This window comes from Megascapheus bottae, unplaced genomic scaffold (genome assembly GCF_031878675.1).
Source record: "Megascapheus bottae isolate mThoBot1 unplaced genomic scaffold, mThoBot2.hap1 HAP1_SCAFFOLD_43, whole genome shotgun sequence".
NCBI classification, from domain to species: domain Eukaryota; kingdom Metazoa; phylum Chordata; class Mammalia; order Rodentia; family Geomyidae; genus Megascapheus; species Megascapheus bottae.
Genome location: NW_028327392.1, coordinates 1146676 through 1168134, shown reverse-complemented (window position 1 = coordinate 1168134; position 21459 = coordinate 1146676). Strand labels below are relative to the sequence as shown.

The following is a 21459-nucleotide window of genomic DNA, read 5'->3' as shown; positions in this document are numbered from 1 at the left end:
CTAGGTTTGTTTCATTTCTGCTTTTAGGAAGCAGCCCTTTGCTGTTTTGAACTGTGATCTTCAGATCACATCCTTCTGAGAAGCCAGAATTACAGGCTTGAGCCACCAGTCCCCAGAATACTGTTTTTGATGCAAACCCCAGAGCCTAGAGTTAAACAGACCTAGCTGTGATCATAGCTCAAATCTCCCTGGAAGGCCCAACCTTCTATCTCCCTGATGCTTTCTCTCTGGTGATCTCAGCCAGACACTGTGTAGAGTGCATCCCTGTTTCTATCCTGTGAAGAACAAGACAACAACTTCAGCCTCTGGGAACACACAGGCTCCTTTTTTGAGGCTTCTTCAGTTCCTCTTGTATCCCCATGAGTCAAAACAGAGGAGTGCCATGTACAGAGAAACTTGAAGGTCTTTTATTGAAGACAGTGGGCCTAGAGCTGGCTATTTCCAAAAAGATTCTCTCAACCAGGAAGGGAAGTTGAGCTGGGTTTTGAAAGTCAGCAAAGCTTAATTGGCAGCGAGGCTAGCTTCTGACCAATTAAGCAGACAACTGGGGCAATGAGGAACCAGCAAGAGGTGTGCTTTAACTCCAGGTTGCCAGAGGCCAGGACTGGGTTAGATAGTTCATCCCCCCCTTAGTGGTAACTAATGGAAGCATTGGTTTAGTTTGAAGTCATTCTCAGTTGTTAGGTAAGGTGGTAAAATGGCTGAGGAGGTACCCTGGGGTAAAATTTGTCCTGGGGAGTCACAGCTGCTCTTGCCACACAGTTTCCATTCTGTACCACAGCTCCCGTCCCTGTAGAGGCTGACATCCACACATGGCCATGTGGTTCTTGCAGGTGAGTCAGCTGGCTAAGGTCTAGCAGGGCTGGACTGTCATGAATGGGAGCCTCTGGGTTGTCATCAGGAAGAAGAGGTGCTGGGTTTAGACATCACCTGGGTGCAAACTGGAGCTGAGGCTGGTACTACATGTATAATCATGAATCACCTAAGTCTCTATGGTATGAGGGGTGATCGGTGTCAGCTTTTTTTTTTTTTTTGGCTGATCCTAGGTCTTAAAATTTAGGCCTGGGTGCTGTTCCTTAACTTCTTTTGCTCAAGGTGAGCACTCTACCACTTGAGCCATAGTACCGCTTCTGGATTTTTGAGTAGTTTACTGGAGTGAGAGTCTCATGGAGTTTCCTTCCCAGGTTGGCTTTGAACTGCAATCATCAGATCTCAGCCTCCTGAGGAGCTAGGATGAGAGGTGTGAGCTACCAGTGCCCAGCTAAGACACATTTCAGGTATAATCACTGCATATTTCTAATACGGATTGGTTTACCCAAGAAAGTAAAGAATAAACTACAGCGCAGCTCCATTAACCTAAGAGTTAAATTTTAATATCAAAGATGTAGCCAGCAATGAGCATGCAGGTAACCATCAAAGACATTGTAAAGATAAGTCCCAAACTGCTCCTCTCAGTGAAGTCCTTTGTTGAGTCATAGCACAAAAGACTACTGGGACCTAACCTAAGAGTGTGCTCTCTAATTTAGGATGGAAATCCCTTCTGTAGTGGTCATGAGGCCTGTAGTCTTCTCATCTAGTTGGTTTTCCATTTCATTGACTGCATCTCCATCATAATTCCTCCAGACAACTGTTCACAATGCTTGTATCTGGAACCCAAGAGGCACTGCAGCTTTCCACCCGAAATACACCAGCTTGTGTCTGTAAAGAAATTTAGCTGTGGAAGGCCAAATAACGGTTAAAAGAACATCAAATCCAGAACCTCATTGGAAACAGAGTCCACTGAAAATACACTAGCTATAGTTTCATTATATTATTTTCCTCATTTTCAACAATTTTCTGTTACCAATCATCTTATGCCTGCATCTTTTGGTTTTTTTTTTTGTCAGTTGTGGGGCTTGAACTCAGGGCCGAGGTGCTGTGCCTCTTTGTGTTTGAGGATAGTACTCTGCCACTTGAGCTACAGTGCCACTTCCCCTTTTTGAGTGATTAATTGGAGATCAGTATTTCATGGGTATTTTTTCTGTCCAAACTGGCTTTGAACCATGATCCTCAGATCTCAACTTCTTGAGTAGCGAGGATTACAGGTGTGAGCCACTTGCATGGCAGATATGAGGGCAATGATAGAAAATAAAATTTTGCCATTCTCCCCCAAACTACTCCAAAATAGGAAAATTATTTTTATTCATGATTGATAGTACTGCACGTGAAGTTCACTGGGTGAATATAGTGGGAAGGAAATGCCAAAAGTAACCACAGATTGTTTCCATTTATGTGATTCCAGACATGTCAGAATAGAAAATACTTCTTCCAAAAGCAAAAGAGCAGAGCAACATAGGATAAGAGGAGAGGAAATAGAGATGATGGGAGCCAAGAGAACATTCTAGTAATTAATGCTACATTTCAGAGACATTTTTACATGAAATGAATATCTAAAAGCACTACCATCAATAAGCACATTTCAGTTTTCTTTATTTATCCTGTTTCATATGAATATTGTACTTTTTATACAAAAAAGAAACTAAAGTCATATCATAGTAATGAATTGGGTATATGGTAGTTTAGGATAATATTTTACAGTTTACTGATCATAAGCTGAATCTATATAATAGTGATATTTCTGATTCCTGACTCCATTTTGAAACCCACTAAAGTGCAAGAGTATCACTCTTTTTATTTGCCTCAAATTTTCTTCCTTTTTTTTGCCTTTTTTGGGGGGGCTTGAGTTGAGGGCCTGGGCACTGTCCTTGAACTTTCTCAAGGGTAGAGCTCTACCACTTGAGCCTCAGCACCACTTTCAGCTTTTTTCTATGTATGTGGTACCGAGGAATCGAACCCAGGTTTTTGTGCATGCTAGGCAAGCACTCAACCACTATGCCAAACTCCCGGCCCAAATTTTCTTCCTTTTAAGTAGAAAAGAATCAAGTCTCAAAAACTTTGAAATTCAATTGTGTTACAGTACTTGCTCCAACAGATGTGTGAGGATATTTGTGAAAGGCAGTTGAACCTCAAATTATAACACATTCAGAAGCTTGTTTCCAAAATGAAGGGTTGCTGCAGTGGTAGCAAGTAATATTAGCAATCTCAAGTCATTTTGTCTGAAGCCAAATCTAAGGAAGACAGAATTGTAAGGAAAAACAGTTCATGGGACTCTTTTCTTCAATACATTATCGTCTTTCTCTACATATAACATGTCAAATTCACCATCATGAACTTTCTGAAATTGACCCATGTTTTAAAAAAATGGTTTAAAAATCACACCTTTCATCCTTTTTCTTTAGTTAAAGTTTTGAACTGAAATGTTATGTGTGACAAGTAGCTGGCCCAAGTGATATAAACAAGTAAATCATATTAAACTTCTTTGTCAATATAAAGAGCTACATCATTCTATCATACTTGCCTTGAATTTAGGCATGAGAAAAACTTATCATAGCAATTCAAAAGGAGCGGATCAAAGAAAAGGAAAACTGTAGAAGAAGCAAAGACTTGATGAAAGCAATATTTGTAAAACACTCAGATCTGATAGTCAAGTATTAAAAATGCTCTAAAGGAGATAATGAACAAGGTCTACTATAACAGTCAGAAAATAAGACAATCTCACAAAAAAGAAATGGCATTGATAGGCTCTCTGCTGTTAAATGTAAAGACTAATGATCCAGTCCACAATTCCTTTTGGATTCTCAAAGGGGTTCATTTGAACATTATAAATCTCTTACTCTATTTTTCTCTTGGTTCTTTTCAGGGAATAGTTAGTTAGAGGTAGCGGAGAGGGAGAGACAGAGAGAGAGAAAGAGAGAGGAAGAGAGGGAGAGAGAGAGGGAGAAAGAGAAGGAGAAAGAGAGGGAGATAGAGAAGTTTCAGTATCCTTCAAGGGCATAAAGTAACTCAGCTTGCAGAGAAACACAATGGTTATAACCAATGTGAGAAAGCCTACCCTTCCTCTACTTACCTTAAAAGCCCAGGAAAGAATTCACACTGGAGAGAAATCCTAGGAATGTAAACAATATGAAAAAACATTCCACTTTTCCAGGGTCCTTTAATGAACTTACACTGGAGAGAAGCTCTATGGATGTAAGCAATGTGGGAAAACCTTCATTCTTCCCCATTTCCTTAAAAGACAGGAAAGAATGTACACCAGAGAGAAACTCTGTAGATATATGCAATGTGGAAAAACATTCTCTTTGTCTTGTTAACTTGAGGCACAATAAAGTAGTAACACTAGAGAGAAACCCTTCAATGTGAGTGATGTGGGAAAACATTATTTCTGGTTATCTTTGAAGACATGAAAAATCTCACACTGGAGAGAAATCCTAAGGATGTAAGCAGTGTGGAATAATATTTATTCATCCCTGCTACCTTCAAAAACATGAGAGAACTCAGACAAAAAACCCTATATGTGTAAGCAGAGTGGGATTTTCTTCACACAACTCTCTCACCATTAGAGACATGAAAGAATTCACACTAAAGAGAAAAACCTATTTGCATAAACATTGTGTGAATAGTGTCTCTTGTCTAAGTGCCTTGCGAATCAAACTATACATGATGGTGAGAAACCATGTGGACATAAACAATATGGGGAAGAATTCACTCCTTGTCATTCCCTGTAAATCCTCCTCTTGTTTTTTTTTTTTTTGTTTATTTGGGTTTTTTGTCATGAGGCAGAGCAGGAACCAGAGCACTGAACAGTGACCCTGCAGGTCAACCAGCTGCCCTTTGCCTCCTGTCAGGCCCTCTTCTGTGATGATGTATTAGGCAGTAATCCTTTCAGGGAGGAAATTTCATTTGTTTGGTTATTTTTAAGTTTTATTTGTTATTGTTATTATAAAGGTGATATACACAAGGTTACAGCTACGAAAGTCAGATAATGAATGCATTTATTTTTCTTTTCAAACTTTTACTAGTCAGGGGGCTTGGGCACTGTCTTTGTGCTCTTTTGCTCAAACATTTTACCACTTTGAGCCACAGCACCATTTCTGGTTTTCCGGTCGTTCGTTGGAGATGAGTCTCATGGACTTTACTAATTGGGCTGGCTTTGAACTGTGATCCTCAATTTCCGCCTCCCGAGTACAAGGATGACAGGCATTCGCCACTAGTGCCCAGCTGTCACAGGTTCACTTCTTTTTAGACAGTGTCAGTCTGCCCTTTCTCTCTCCATTTATTGTTTGTGCTCATATTTGTATTTGAAATCAGCCTTTGGCATTGTCCCTTAGTTTTTGTTATCAAGGATAGTGCTTTACTCCTTGTGTCACAGCTCCACTTCTGGGTTTTGGATATTTTGGTCTTATGGTCTTTTCTTTCTGGCTGTCCTCAGATATCAGCATTCTAAGTAGCTAGGATTACTGACACTTGGCACTCTAGAGCACAAATCTTATGTCAGAAGCATGGATGGGCATGGAGGAATCTTTCTCCTCTGGGTCTTGGTGTACCAACACAGGAAGGTTGGCTCATAGGTGGTGATCACCTGATGCCAGGGCACCAGAATGTGATTACCTGTAATGCAGAAGGGCCTGCGGGGCCATATCTGGGAACACTTTGGCTGCCACACCTAAGGTAGGTGCTTCTTACATGAAGATGGAGGCCCCGGATGGTGTTCAGCACACTACAGTGCCCATGACAACCACACAGAGAACGATCCCATCCCAGTGTCCACAGTGTTTCCTATAAAGGGGGTGCAGGAACAGAAGCCCATAGACCAATCAGGAGCTGGGTCAGACCCTTCAGAAAGGCACAGAGACCAGGAAGCTTAATAGGAAGCAACGCTGTTAATCCCTGCCACGTGAATTGTTACTTGTTTTCTCTGTGCCTCAGTTTCCAAATGTGCAATATGGATATCCCAGTTCCCGGTTTGAAGTCTTTAGAAGGACGACTAGGTGAAGTAGTCTGTTAAAAATTCAAACATCCAGTTCCCAGTGCCTGAAATCTGAGCTAGTTTAGGGCTTGAGATTTGAGGATTGTGTTTTAAAGCCAGTCTTGACCAAAAAAAAAAAAAAAAAAAAGGAAGCTCAGGGACAGAGTTCAAGCCTTAGGACACACACGCACACACACACACACACACACGAAAACAAGAGTTTGAGAGGGGAGTGCTGCAGCTCTGGATAATTTACAGGAAGCGACTCAACTTGTCTCCTCTCTTCCAGATGACAGCCAGTGGTTGGCAGAATCTAGTTCTCCCATCCTATGCTGAGCCCTCAGTGAGGAAGCCCTAGACCTTAGCTGACTGGCCAGAGGCCCTGGCATTGGGGCTGTGCTGTCCCTGCCCCCTTCCTCTGGGCTCCGCCCCCACACTCTCGGGCATGCCCACTCTGCATAGGGGACAGTGGGTGACAAGGCCTTGGGTTCCTTGACTGGAAACCTCCTTGCTCTGCTCTCTGGGTAGTGGATGCACTTGGGAGCTTCAGGAGGATGCAGCACCTTTCTGCCATGCTGCTCACTTGAGCTCCCGGTAGGATCAGGCCAAGTCTAGTTCCTCAGGGCTCCTCAAGGCCCACAGCCTTCCATGTCCCACAGGAGGCTCAGAACCCGGCATGGGCCCCCTGGGCTTCTTGCAGAGCCCACATGACAGACCTGAGCCACAGCATCCAGCTTTTTATTGAGCTGAAACTTGTGATATTTTGCTGTGATGTCCTTGGACTACCATACTCACTTCTCAGCTTCCTGGGTAGCTGGGATTATAGATTTAAGTCACTGCACCTGTGTTAACCATTCTTCTCTAAGTCTTTCTGCACATACATTTTTTCATTTTCTTCAAATTAACATTTTATATGGACGTTTCATGTTTTTGTGTTCTTCTTTGGATCTATACTCAAAATGTGATTATGATTTGTGCTTCTGATATGCCTCACATGATAAAAGTTTAAATCCAAATCAGCCTTACAGAGCAGTAGGAATTAAGAATCCTATTTTGTTTTTAACCCTTAGCTTCTTACCAAATGAAAATAATTCTAAAGGCTCCAACTTCATAATTTCATATTAATATCATTAATGCCCAAGATAAGGGTGTAAATATACCATGTAGTGTCCAAGTGTTACCTTCAGTGTATAGATTGAGGGAGATAAGAGTCTGACATAACCTAACTTCTTGTGTCTGAAGGAGATAATTGAAAGGGTGTCTAATATTGCAAAACAAACAGAATCTTTCATTTTAATGAGTGGAATCAAAAAAATACAATCAAGTGTTTATAGACTGATGTAAATACAGCTTAGCATAGATTTACATTGGATATTCTGCTGTGAGTATACACAGATAAAAGACCCTGTAGAGACTATAACCAAGTTGAAGGAAACCATTAATCCACATATCCTATAGGAACATAGGAATTGGTAATTTATGCCATGTTAAAATTCTGTTATTTATAAAATTACGTATAAAATTGTGTTACATTGTATATTTGCTATGTATAGACACTGAATCAATTTCTCCTTCTGAAAATTTACCGCTGGAGAAACAGTTAATCAGTGAACAAACAGGATGCATATTTACATTGTAGTGTTGTATCAGCAAAGAATTGTCTCCAGAACCCCTTCAATGTAGGAATTGAGAAGGATTTTTCTTGGTGGCTGAAAGGAATACCAGTAGGAGGAAACATTCATATTGAGATTATGGCTCCTCCAGAGAAAGAATACTGACAGACATGCCTCCAGGGACGCAGAGCAGAGAGTGCCTAGGTTCATCATTTTATCCTTCCAATCAGGGAATGAGCAGGAGGCAGCTAGAAAGATACCCATTTCCTTGGCATCTATGTTGTCATAATGAATAGGAAAGGAATGATGGCAGAAGGAAATATTTCTCACATTTAAGAAATATTTTCTGAGTAACACACCTACTATCTGGTGAATGTAACTGTAATCCTTCTATACATTACAATAATAATAATAATAATAATAATAATAATAATAATAATAATAATGAAATATCTTCTGGAAGTCGTGCTGTGGTTCAAGTGGTAGAGCACTAGCCTTGAGCTAAAGAGCTCAGGGACAGCATCCAGATCTAGAATTCAAGCCCTACCACCGGAATAAAGAAATATCTTCCTACCAAACACAATTTATACTTTTGTTAATCAAGAGGCTGGGAACTGGAAGGTCCAAGTTCAAGGCCAATTCATCACAACAGTCTGGAAGACTCCCTGTCCATAATAAGTAGCAAAAACGGATGTAGGCATTGTGCCTCAAGTGGTAGAGCCCTGGAGTGGTCTAGAAAGCTGAGCAAGAGTAAGGGGCCCTCATTTTAATGATTGGAACCGGCTGAATCTGAAAACCAAAGAAACAAAGAATTGCCCTTTTGCTTTATATCTTAAAGCTTATTATAATTTTTTCTCATAGGGGAAAGATGTACATTGTGGTAAAACTTGCTCTATTAAATCTAATGCACAGAACAAAGTTTCCATTGAACTCTCTGATATGATTTACTACTCTCTTCTCACTGAAAGCTTTTCCTTAATGCATAGGTTAATATGCTTTTCTGTCCTTGTGTATCTAGGACAGAGCTCTCGTTTTTCCTTTTGGGGTTGCTCCTGAGTCTTGAATTAGGGCCCAGGCACTGATTATTTTGTTCCAGGTTAGCAGTCTCCCACTTGAGCCACAGCTCCATTTCTGGATTTTTAAGTGGTTCATTGCAGAAAAGACTCTCACAGACTTTGCTGCCTAAGCTGGTTTCAAACTTTGATTCTTTGATCTCAGCCTTCTAAGTAGTTAGCAGTACGGTGTGAATCACCAGAGCCCAGCTGGCATAACCTTTTCTTTTGTTTAAATCACTATTAGGAATTCTCTTATCATGGGAATATCATCTTTTTATATATAAGCAATTCCTCTCTTGAAAAATTTTTATATTTAATTCTATCCCAGTGAAATAGTAGTACTTTAAAAATTATGTATTTGATACCCTATCTTCCAAAGCTCATGGGATGTTCTTGAGTTAATTGCTTGCTGAAATATTCCCATCAGCCATAGTTCTGTGTATCTGCAAGGTTTTCCCATACTCACATGCTTGAAGGACATGACCAGTGACCTGACAACTATAGCAGCAACAACACTTGTTTTCAATGCTTATCAAGAAGAAATTGCCTAAATGATAAAGCCAGTTCAAACAAGGTCCTTTTTATTGAACAGTATTAATTAATATTGAAAAATAATTTAGAAATAGTAGCCATTGTCATCAGAAAGAAGGATATCCCCCATTTGTAAGGAAATGTAAAGACCTGGAAAAAATCATATTAAGTGAAGTAATCCAGACCCAAAGGAACATAGGCTCAATGGTTTCCCTCATTTGTCATAATTAGTACAAACCTTGGACTCTCCTAGCAGAGGATTACAATTAGCTCAAAACCAAGTTACAAAAAGCTGCATAGGATGAGGCTAAATGAAAGGACCTCCAGGATATGGAAACAAGAGAAATATAATATGTGATCGTTGTTCTAAATGTACTATGTTATTTCCCAACTCTTTTGTTGTCCCTTGTCATATTGTTACAGTATCTTACCTTGTTATTTGGTATATGGTATATACATTTATTTGTTTTTTTGAAATAGGAAAGGGAAGGGGGAAACAAGATGAGGGGAGTGGGTGGGAGGAGGGAAATGGGGACAAAAACATGAGAAGGGGTATCAATGTATGTGAAGTAATGCACCTTTTATCTGGGGAATATAAGTGTAACTCTTCTATTAATTACAATAAAAAAAAAGTAGAACATATAAAAGAAATAGTAGCCATTATATATAGCTAAAGTAATATCATCATGTCTTTATCTTATATATTTGCTTCTTAATTTTTCCTCTAACCTTTAATGAAATGTGTTCATTTCAGAAGTATCTTCAGTGCTAATATAAAAAGATAAATAATTACCATATTTATATATTTGATATATGGCATTGAAAGTACTTACAGAAATACATACACATTTTGAACTACTTTTACTTTATAGACCACACATCAAATAAATGGAACAGATGATTCTTTTTGGTATTTTTTATTATAATGTTTTGAGGGGTTACAGTTACATTCGACAGATGGTAGGTGAATTACTGGAACAGATGATTCTAATGTCTCCTCTAAGTTGTCTGAATCAGTCTCAGAAGAGTCTGAATTGCCATATTATGAGTATTTCTCCATACAAAATATACATCAAATGGAGGGTGAAGGTAGGGCCAACACATTGAAAGGAGGATGAAGTTTGGACAACTAAATATGTCAGAGGTCTTTTATCCTTTTTTTTTTGACCTGGGACTTGAACTCAGGCTTGAGCTCTGTCCCTGAGCTTCTTTTTGCTTAACACTAGGGTTCTACCACTTAAGCCATAACCCCATTACTGTCTTTTTCTGAGAATCTTATAGGATGTGAGGGACTTATGGACTTTTTTTTTGCCTTGGCTGTCTGTCTTTGAACCACAATCCTCACATCTCAGCCTTCTTAGTAACCAGGATTAGACTGTGAGTAACCAGCACTTGAATTCTGAGGTCTTTTAGATGACTTACACCACCATTGCTTACCATTGTTATACAATACCAATGTGTTATTGTTGCATTAGGGTCACGAATATGCCTTAGGTTACAGTAGAATGAGGGCTACACAGTCTGCCATACAGAGATGCTCCCCACTGCATCGCTCTCAGTGGGAAATCACTCCTGTGTATTTTTCATTGAGTGCTTCTCCTCTGTGCTTTCCCATTCTCACAGAGGGTCACACCACATACAAATACAGTACTGCAGGAACCTTAGACGCCTCTTACATTTACCATAGCTCTGGAGACCATGGTCAGTTCTGCAAATGCTAATCCCATAATTAGTGCCCACCAGATCTTGAAAGTTTCACTTCCTCTTTCCCTATTTGGCTCCCCTTTATGCTTGCTTCTTGCCTTATTGCACTGGCTAGGAATTCTAATACTATGTTAAAGAGGAGTGGCGAGAGTGGGCATCCTTGTCTCGTTCCTGATTTTAGAGGGAATGGCTTTAGCTTTTCGCCATTAAGTATAATACTAGCTGTGGGTTTGTCATACACAGCCTTTATTATATTGAGGAATGTTCCATGGATTCCTAGTTTCTCCAGAGCTTTTAACGTAAAGGGGTGTTGGATCTTGTCAAATGCCTTTTCTGCATCTCTTTAGACAATCATGTGATTTTTGTCCCTGCTCCTGTTGATGTGTTGAATTATATTAATCGATTTGCGTATGTTGAACCAGCTTTGCCTCCCTGTGATGAAACCTGTTTGATCATAGTGTATAATTTTTTTGATGAGTTGTTGTAGACGGTTGGCCAGTATTTTGTTGAGAAGTTTTGCATCGATGTTCATCAAAGAAATAGGTCTGTGGTTCTCTTTCTTTGATGAATCTCTGTCTGGTTTGGGGATGAGGGTTATACTGGTAAGCTCTTAATATGGTGTGTGTGTGTGTGTGTGTGTGTGTGTGTGTGTGTGTGTGTGTGTGTGTGCTAAGATTTGAAATCTGAGGCTCAAACATGGCTTTTTGATTATGGTTAGTCTTGTTCCACTTGAGTCAAGCCTCCATTCTCTTGCCTTTTGCTGGTTAACTGAAGATAGTGCTCTCTTGTTGTTACCTGCCCCAGGTGGCTACAAACTCTGATCCCCTGAGCCTTTTAGTATCTAGGAATATAGGGATGAGCCACTGGCATGTCATTTCTTTATTAAGATATATTGGCATGCTGTTTTTTTCTTTATTAAGTTCTGTGCCAAATGTCACAGGGAAGCATATCACTTACAGTTGGGACTACTCAGATAAGACACGGGTGGTAAACACATGGGTAACTTTAGTTATCATCATCAACATTCTGCCTGATTACTATCATAAATTGGTACTGCATAATTTGAATTTCTGAGCCATAATTTTGGAAACAACTGAGTTACTTACAAACAAGTGGATTCTCTGTCTTAGTTTTATAAATTGTTAGCTATTTCCAGGGTTGATTGTTAATTCTGCACTAATGAAGCATGTTAATTCTGCACTGCTGAAGGAAGACCTTTCTCATGTCCTCTGTTTTGTAAGGTCATCATTTGCGTGCAGTGTGTGTGAATAACAGGTAGTTTCCTGCCCCATCTTCCTGTATTTCTATCTCAATGCCAAGCCCTTTTCTGAACACATGTGAATCCACATCTGCTAGCCATAAATTAATAAACTACCCTAGGCAGCTGGTCCTTTAAAGAATGAGCAAATGTCAGTGCTACAGTTGAAGAACCTTAAGAATGAGTTCCTCCTAAAAGGTCTCCTTCCCTTCCTCACTGCCTCTCCATCCACTACCCACGGGGGATATGCATCTGTCCTCATTGGATATACAGCCTTGGGCTGGGACCCCGCAGCCTTCAGAACCATAAACTTCTCAGAGTCAGGTCTTTTATTATAGCAACAAAAACTAAGACATCTACCATTTCCTCACACTCACACTATTTTCTAGGTCAGGAAATGCAACTGTTTGGAACAAGTAGAGACAATTTTGAAAAATACATACAAGTATAATATTTGATTTTTAACAGACTGTATGAGTTTGAAATATAGCAATCTGATGTCCTCAAATATACTTGAATGTTAACTGCTGAAATTAGTATGTAATTTGCCTTTGGTTTTGAGTTCAGTTTTTGGTGGTGCTGAGGTAGTCTTTACCACACAGCTGTGTCCTCAGCCCACAGCACAGCTTCTTATTATTAAATGCCATTGCACAATATCTCATTGCAATTGAACAATTTGGGAATTCTTCCCTTATGAGTTGGGGTGCTGACCAACAGAACTTATTCTTCATTGGGAAAGGCCTGTCTGTTCATTACGAACCACATGTTGGGCCTTACTGATTCTACTTTTGAGTGGAAAAGCAATATTCACTTCTGTGGTCCTAAAGCCATTTTGAATCCCTGGCTGAAGTGAAATAAGAAAAAGATGACATAACAGATGAGGGATGTGTCTCAATTACATGGCATCACAGGCCGTAATTTGCCATCTGGTACCCATAAACTTGGTTTCACCCAAGTGTTAAAATTGTCACATAGAAGCCAGGAGAGTGGTGTTGGGGTAAAATGCTTGCCTAGCATGCACAAAGCCCGAAAATTGGTTCTTCAGTACCAAATACACAGAAAAGGCCAGACGTGGTGCTGTGGCTCAAGTTGTAGAGTGCTAACATTGAAAAAGCCTAAGGAAATTGTCCAAGCCCTGATTTGAAGCCCCAAGACTGGGAAAAAAATATGAAAAATTGTCACACACACTGGAATGAGTTATAAATATGGATGTTCTGCTTATTCTATTTCTAGTGTTTTATCTGTAAATTTTTCCACAATAATTCAGACTACTATGTATATTGTATGATGAAACTGTATGGTAAGAAAAGTTTTAGTGACTATACCCATGGTGACAATGAGATTCTACCATGTCAGCCAGTCTATTTTTTTTTAAGATAAAAATGAGTTCAATAGCCCGGAAGTCATTAAATATAGACAGTTTTACTGGTAAACTGTTTATATTTTCATTGTTTCACTGAAATATAAAAGTTCCAACATTCACTTTGGTAAAGATGGCATGGTATAAATTTGATTGTGCACGGATGGAAAAAATGAGGTCTGAACATTCAGTAGAATATTTTTCATTTTCTCCATCTCTCCTGTCTCTATTTTAACTGCTGCGCTTTTATGATCCACAGTGCCACCCCTGGAATTTTGCTTATTTAGAGGTAAGAGTATCTCAGAATTTTCTGCCTGGAATGGCTTCAAACCTGGTACAAGTGTGAATTACTGGCACCCACTAATTCTCACTAATGGGAAATATGTTCACAGCCAAGAAATGTATGTAGACAGATTGATGGATGGATAGGAAAACAGAAAGACAGATTTTTCCAACAATTCTTTATTGAAAAAGACACTCAGCCAAGTTCTCTTTTGGGGAAAAATGAACAATGGAGGCCTCAAGTTTGCTTTTACCAGTTCTCCTGGTCACACAGAAAACCCTAGTTCTGCATCGTTATTTTGAGATTATTTTGAGGTTATTTTTGATGTTTGCCTCTAGTGTGGCTAGACAGTGATCCTACATTCTGCTTCCTCCCATAGCTGAGATGATAGGAAGGTGCCACCATGCCCAGGTTTTCTGTTAACATGAAGTTTAACATGAATTTTTTTGCCTATGATGATCCAGAACTACAATCCTCCCAACCTAGCTTTCTACACAGAAGCTACAAGTGTGAGGAAATAAATGCCTGTGTTTAGGATCTCTGTGGTAGTGTTTAATGGCAAAGTTGGATAACTAATATAACAGGGATGCGGAAACATAGCATGGAGAAAGGCCGAGCCAGGGTAAGAGGACTACGAACCAGGTGAGGGACAAAGAGAGAAGACAGCGTGCAGGGAAGGTCAGGGAGCAGGCAACAAGGAACTGTCATGCCCCTTCGCCAACTGAGAGGCCAAGCATCTGATTACCTTTCCACCTCAGGAGAATGAGAGGAGCCGATGTGATGATTATTATTTTTTCTGTGATTATTTCTAATTAGTTGTACAAAGAGGTTTTAACTCAGCCAATGAGTTAATGAGTACACTGCACCTTGATAATTGTCTCCTTCTTCCCCATCTCCCTCAACCCTATGTATCTCCCCTCATTTTACTAGGTTCCAGTTTCATGGAACTGCATTGAAGAGTATTATGCTATCAATCAAATCCTTATGAATTTTATTTACTTATTTAATACCTGAGTTGAATTCACTCACAAAATATGACCCCTTTCTAGATGCTTTGGATACAATGCTTCTGTCGCTGTCCCTGAGGCACTCACTGGAGGAGAAACCAGGCACATGGGCATTAAATGTTACAGCAGAGGTGTTCACAGGGTCCTGTGGGCACGTAGTGCAAAAGAGGGCCTAAGTCACCACCACCCACATAATGATCATCAGTGACAAAGAACTTTCAGGATCACACACACATACACCAGACCTTGAAAAAGTGCACTCACTGGCCCCTCATGTCTTGCAATCATAGTTACTCAAGAGGCTGAGATCTGAGGGCTATGGTTCAGACAGCCAGGAGAGGCCATGAGACTCTTTATTTTCAGAAAATGCTGATAGTAGTACATAGCTCAAGTGATAGGTGTAGCTTTGGGCCAAACAAGCTCAAGGATGGAGCTCTAACCCTGAGATCAAGCCCAAACACACACACACACGTGATCTAGAGGACTAGTGCTGCCCCTGTGGGTAATTTACCAGAAGCAGCTCATCATGTCTCCTCTCTCAGGGATGACATCCAGTGGTTGACAGGATCTAGCTAAACCATCAATGCTCAGTCCTCAGTGAGGATGCCCCTAGACCCTAGCAGACTGGCTGGAGGCACTGGCATTGGGGTTGTGCTGTCCCACCCTCTTCCTCTGGCCTCCGCCCCCACACTCTCGGGCACACCCACTCTGCACAGGGGAAGGTGGGAGAGGAGACCTTGGGTTCCTTGGCTGCAAATTGCCTTGATCTGCTCTCTGGTTAGTGGATGCGCTTGGGAGCTTTAGGAAGATGCAGTATTTTCTGTCATGCTGCTCCCTTCAGCGCAAGGTAGGAACAGCCAGGTTCAGTTACTGGGTGGGGGGGGGGAATCCCATGGCCCATAGCCTTCCATATCACACCCAAGGTGCACAAGCCTGCATGGGTCCCAGGGGGCCATGGTAGCCAGGGTACTGCTCTACTATCTGAGCACACACTTGCTTGCTTTCATTCTTTCCTCCTTGATTTTCTTTCCAATTGTTCTCTTTTTTCTTCCTCTTCTTTCTTCTGGTTAATTAGAGATAAGAGTGTCAGCCAATGGATATTCCTGCCAGGGCTGGGTTTGAACCTCCATCCTCAGATCTTAGCCTCGTGCATAGCTAGGATTACAGATATGAGCCACCAGCTCCCAGCCTGTTCATGTTTTGAAACAGTCAATGCTTTTCCTTCTTATGGTTTTAGGTACAGCATATTCAAACATAAAACAAAAGCGATGGTTTGAGGCTCACACATGTAATTCCAGATAGTCAGGATCTGAAGATTGAGGTTCAAAGCCAGCTGGGGGAGAAAAGTCTGAGTTTCAACACTACTTAACCAGCAAAATATGCCAGAATTGAAGATGTGGCTCAAGAGGTAGAATTACAGCCCTGAGTTCAAAAGCTAAGTAGCAGTGCCCAATTCCTAAGTTCAAGCCTCAACACATACTTGTGTGTGTGCACGTAACACTCGCACACAAATGCACACTTACACATACACGGAGAGAAAAGTTACATGTTCAGTAGTACAAAATTAATGCTTTCTTTTGCTGTTTCTTATCACCCTGGGTTAGTGAGACCCATTGTGAATAAAAGACTGAGGTACATTCCTACCAGAACCTCCTCATCCACCCCTCATTCAGCTGCCAGACTGGTATCTTCCAGGCAGGCTGCTGGTATTTGTCCACTTTCTTCTGGAAATCCCAGAAATCCCATCCCTAGCTGGAGACTTGGCAGATGCCTGTACTTCAACAGCCAGCCAGCTACTCTCCCAAATCTCAGGATACAGAGGTTCACTGGGCACTATTCCTGGGTTGGTTTATCATTGTCGAAAAAGAGCAATCTATGCCTAGAGCTCTCCACATCTCAGGATCTGAAATAGCAATAGCAACTGTAAGGATACACAGGAAACAGCTTCTCCTCTTAAAGAAAAATCACTAGCTGTAAGCTACCCAGGACTACACTAACAGTGAGAGGCTGTCTCAAAAGAGCAAAACAAGCCAGAAACCAGAGGTTCATGCCTAGACCTCTGGAACTTTTCATACTCAGATAATAAGAACAAATGTTTTTCCACACTGCTTACATTCATACGGTTTCTCTGGAGTGTATACTTTCGTGTCTTTGAAGATGATAGGGAAGAGCAAATGCTTTCTCACACTGCTTACATTCATAGGGTTTCTTTCCAGTATGAATTTGCTCGTGTTTTCGAAGGCGAGAGGGGAATGCAAAAGTTTTCCCACACTGCACACATGTGCAGCATTTCTCTGCAGTGTGAATTCTTTCATGTTCTTTAAGGGATCTAGAGGAAGAGCATGTTTTCCCACATTGCTTACATCCATGGGGTTTGGGTTTCCCTCTAGCATGAGACTTTTCATGTTTTCGAAGGTCACTAGAAAAAACAAATGTTTTTCCACACTGCTTGCAACCATGGGGTTTCTCTCTAGTGTGAATACTTTCATGTCTTTCAAGGTAGCGAGGAAGAATGAATGTTTTCCCGCGCTGCAGACATCTATAGGGCTTCTCTTCAGTGTGAAGTCTTTCATGTCTTCGAAGGGAACAGGAAAATGCAAATGTTTTTCCACATTGCTTACACTCATAGGGTTTCTCTCCAGTGTGAATTCTTTCATGTGCTTTAAGGTAATGAGAGGAAGGGAAGGTTTTCCCACATTGCTTGCATCCATAGGGTTTCTTTCCAGTATGACCTCTTTCATGTCTTCCGAGGGTGCTGCTAGAAACAAATGCTTTCCCACATTGCCTACATTCATAGGGTTTCTCTCCAGTGAGTTCTTTCATGTGCTTTAAGACAACTAGAAAAAGGAAAGGTTTTCCCACATTGCTCACATTTATAGGGTTTCTCCATGGGAAGAGTTCTTTTGTGCTCCTGAAGGGTAGTGGAGTTAGGGAAGGGTCTTCTACAATGCAGACATTCACAGCAGGGTTCAACTTCAGTGTCGATTTCTTCATGTCTGTGAAAAACACAAGAATGGCTACAGGAGTTTTCACATTGCATAGCTGCAAATGGATTTTCCTCATGGTGCATTCTATGGCCAGTTTGATCCTGATGGGATTTCCTGCAGACTCTCCCACATTCTTTATGAGTGGTGGGGATTTTCTCCCATTCATAATTCACAAAGGCTGTCTGTCCTGGGTGAGCTCTGAAAGGCATACCCATGGGGGAAGGAGTAAGGATGGTTTCTCCAAACACATGGGTATTAAAGGGTGCTTCTCCAGGTAGAGTCTTCTTATTCAAAATGCTTTCTGCATCCTGTTGGAAGGCTTCTTCACACTGACTGCCTTGTTCATGTTCATACACTCTCTCTACAAATTGAGTTCTGTGAAAAACAAACACACACACACACACACACAGAAACTGAGAACTGCTTGCAAACTAGTAAACCATTAGAAAGTGTCTCCTGAGCTTTCATGATGTCCTCTAAATGCTCCCAATATTGGCATATTTTTTTAGATTCCTGAATTTTCTAGTTTTGGAGCTCCATTTGTATACAGTTTAAAAGGAATGTTTTCTAGGATAAAATCAATTTCTATCTGTGTGCATTTGTATAGCAGCTTGGTTTAAAAATTTCCTGCCACTCTGCATAGTATTATCTCTGGTTACTGCAATTACCTTACTTCCTCCCTGGGATTTTTGCAGTTAACTTCAGTCTTTTCTTTTTCTTTCTTCTTTTCTAAAATGCAAACATAGAAATCAATGATTTTTCAACAATATAAAAAATATTAAGAATGCAACTATCATCATGAATAATGTGATCACAGTATATTTATAATCATATATTCACCCACATGTTCAGTTTTTCATTCCAAATCATGCAGCATCACTCAGGGCAGGAACAGCTCACAGGTTAAGTAAGGCAATATTTACCTATAGAGGCCAGATTTCTAATGATTTCCCCCATCACATCTCGGTAGAGCTTCCTTTGAGAAAGACTTAGTAAAGCCCATTCTTCCAGGGTAAAATTGATGGCCACATCCTCAACGTTCATAGTCTCCTAAAATATTCCACAAAGAATTCCAAAGCAGGAGTTAAAGTCACAGAAATGAGATGAGTCTCATCTTATTTTTTTTTCAAAAAGATACCTAATGTTGTCTATATAGTCAATTATTAAATACTCACCAGACATCTTTTCTACATGGTACTTCTCACATAGTACTTTGTTACTTTTTCCTCCCCACAAACCCACAATTCTAGCACTCCTTAAACCTGAGAAAGGAAGAAAGAGCTAAACGGAAAAAATATGATGTAACAGAGGAAGAACAAAAGAACTTTAAATTTGTTTAGATGATATTCTACAAAGTGACTGGCAAAATAGATCAAAGGAGGGGACATGAATCCTTACTAGGATAAAACATAAATTCATTCAGGACACAGTTGATAGCACACAGTAAGAGCAAGTCTACAATCTGACATTTTTGGCAATCTGGTATCTATCGGGAAACATGTACTTCGTTTCTTTGTATCAGAGACATTAATTAAATTGTCTTGAAACAGGAAAGCTAAAAGTAGAACACTTTCCCCTACATAATGGCAAAGGCCTAAAATTTAAAGCATGGAGAGGATGATGTAGCACAATCTGAAGTTCAAGGTCAGCAAGAGCTAAATAATTTGTTTCAGACTCATGTATTTTTGTCAGGGCTTCAACTCACAGCCTGAACACTGTCATGTAGCTTTTTTCCTCAAGGTGAGTGCTCTACCTCATGAACTACAGCACAGCCTCTAGTCATGTTTTGGTTAAGTGGTGAAAGGAGACCCATAAACTTTCCTACTTAGGCTAGCTTTGAACTCTACCCCTTAGATTTCTGCCTTTTGAGTAGATAGGATTGCAGGAATGAGCTAATGGACATCTGGCCTAGCTCCAGACTTATGTCCTAACACTTTTGTTGCAAAGTATTGTAGCCAATAAAACCTTGTCTGTAATAATATTACCCAACACATGGAGTAGTTTAATATGTGTAAACTAAGGGAGACAAAAGAAAATTAGGTGCTGAACATATTAATCCTTCAAAACAAAGGATTAATATGTTCAGCACACTAATGAATGAAACTATATAAAAATACACAAGGAGGGGGCCAGGAGTTTGGCCTAGTGGTAGAGTGCTTGCCTAGTATGCACGAAGACCCGGGTTCAATTCCTCACTACCACGTACATAGAAAAAAGCCAGAAATGGTGGTGAGGCTCAAGTGGTAGAAAAGCTATAGCCAAGGACAGTGCTCAGGCCCTGAGCTCAAGCCGAGGATTGGCAAAATAAATAAATAAAAGAAAAAAAACCAAATACACAGGAATGACTTGCTAGTCAAGACAATTTTGTACATATAAACAAATTTTCCTGGGACTGACTCACAATCACAAAGTAAAAGGTTATGCATAAATAAAATTGAAAATGATGCACACTTTACTAACTTTATTGGCTAAAATTAAAGATCTGAGCCATTGGCATCGGGACATATGCCACATTTTTTTATTTGGCCAGTCCTGGGGATTGAACTCAGTGCTTGAGTACTGTCCTTGGACTTTTTCAAGGCTACAGCTGTACCACTTCAGCCTAGCACCACTTCAAGTTTTTTTCTATTTAGTGATACCAAGGAATTGAACCTCAGACTTTGTGCATGCTAGATAAGCATTCTACCACTAAGCTAAAGTCCAGGCTCTATATGCCATCTTTTAAAAATGTTATTATTGTAAAGGTGATGTACAGGAGACCATGCTTATATCAGTCAAGGACTAAATACATTTCTTTTTGGACAATGTTATCCCTTGCCTTTTCATCCCAATCCACAAGTTTTAGTTCATTTTCAATATAGTTAAACATACCACTGTTGCATTTATTCACTGTTTGCCTGGTCACTTCTGTTTCTCCTTAACCTGTTAAAGACATATATACACAAAGAAAGAAGATGAAAAGAAAAGAAAGCAACAAGAAAGAAAAAGAATCCCCATTTCCACATGCTGGAGTTCATTTAGATAAGCATTATTTTATATGATCTGATGCACAGAGGCATTGCCCCTTCATGTTCCTCTCCTAAAAATGTCCTCCTTTGGTCTCACTGTGGTAAATGACTGTAGTCCTGTGAAACATGTGCCATCTTTTTAATATCCAGAAAATGCAATGTGGATTTGTTTCTCTCGCATATATATGTGTTTTGAAAAGTCATCTTAAATGGCCCCCACATCAGGACCACCTTAATAAATTAGGAAGCAGGCTGTCTCTAACCTCATACATGTGTGAAACCTACAAAGGCAAAGAAAGATCCTAGGATTTCATCTGGAACAACTTCAGCATTTGCTTTTGGAACTTTCAAGGGTCAAAAGTAAAAGAATAGTGTTCAGTGTGTAATCATAGAGAGATACAATTAAAAATAGAAGGCCAGGTGCTACCACCTCACAGCTATAACCAAGCTACCAGGAGGCTGAGATCTGAGGATCACAGTTCAAAGTCAGGCAGGGAAAGAAACTCTGTAAGACTCTATCTCCAATTAATCACCAAAAATGCCTGAAGGGAAGCTATGACTTAAAGAATATCCTTGAGTGGAAAAGCTGAGGTTAAGCTTCACTACTGACAAAATTAAAAAAAAAAAGTTCTAAGTGGAAAGCCAGGGCTCCAAGACCTATGAAAAGCAGACAGGAGGGCCGGGAGTTTGCCCTACTGGTTAAAGTGCTTGCCTAGCATGCATGAAGACCCGGGTTCGATTCCTCGGTACCACATACATAGAAAAAAGCCAGAAGTGGTGCTGAGACTCAAGTGGTCGAGCTCTAGCC

The 21459-nt window shown here is 40.3% G+C and overlaps 1 protein-coding gene, 1 long non-coding RNA gene and 1 pseudogene across 2 annotated transcripts in view; all 3 read right to left on the bottom strand.

Annotated features, from left to right (window-relative positions):
* Positions 1–14637: 14637 nt before the first annotated feature.
* Positions 14638–18693, bottom strand: LOC150039960 (zinc finger protein 763-like). Its single transcript, XM_090327508.1, has 4 exons — positions 18567–18693; positions 18312–18372; positions 17528–17652; positions 14638–14801 (listed from the first exon to the last, which is right to left on the bottom strand). Coding segments are annotated over exons 1-4 (309 nt in total). The 5' UTR covers positions 18688–18693; the 3' UTR covers positions 14638–14799.
* On the bottom strand, positions 16732–17509 carry LOC150039961 (uncharacterized; annotated as a pseudogene).
* Positions 18694–18699: 6 nt separating the features above from the next.
* Positions 18700–21459, bottom strand: part of LOC150039959 (uncharacterized) — a 31591-nt gene continuing 28831 nt past the window's right edge. The window contains exon 3 of the long non-coding RNA XR_016534169.1: positions 18700–18924. This is a non-coding gene — a long non-coding RNA (uncharacterized LOC150039959). The remainder of the gene's footprint in view (positions 18925–21459) is intronic.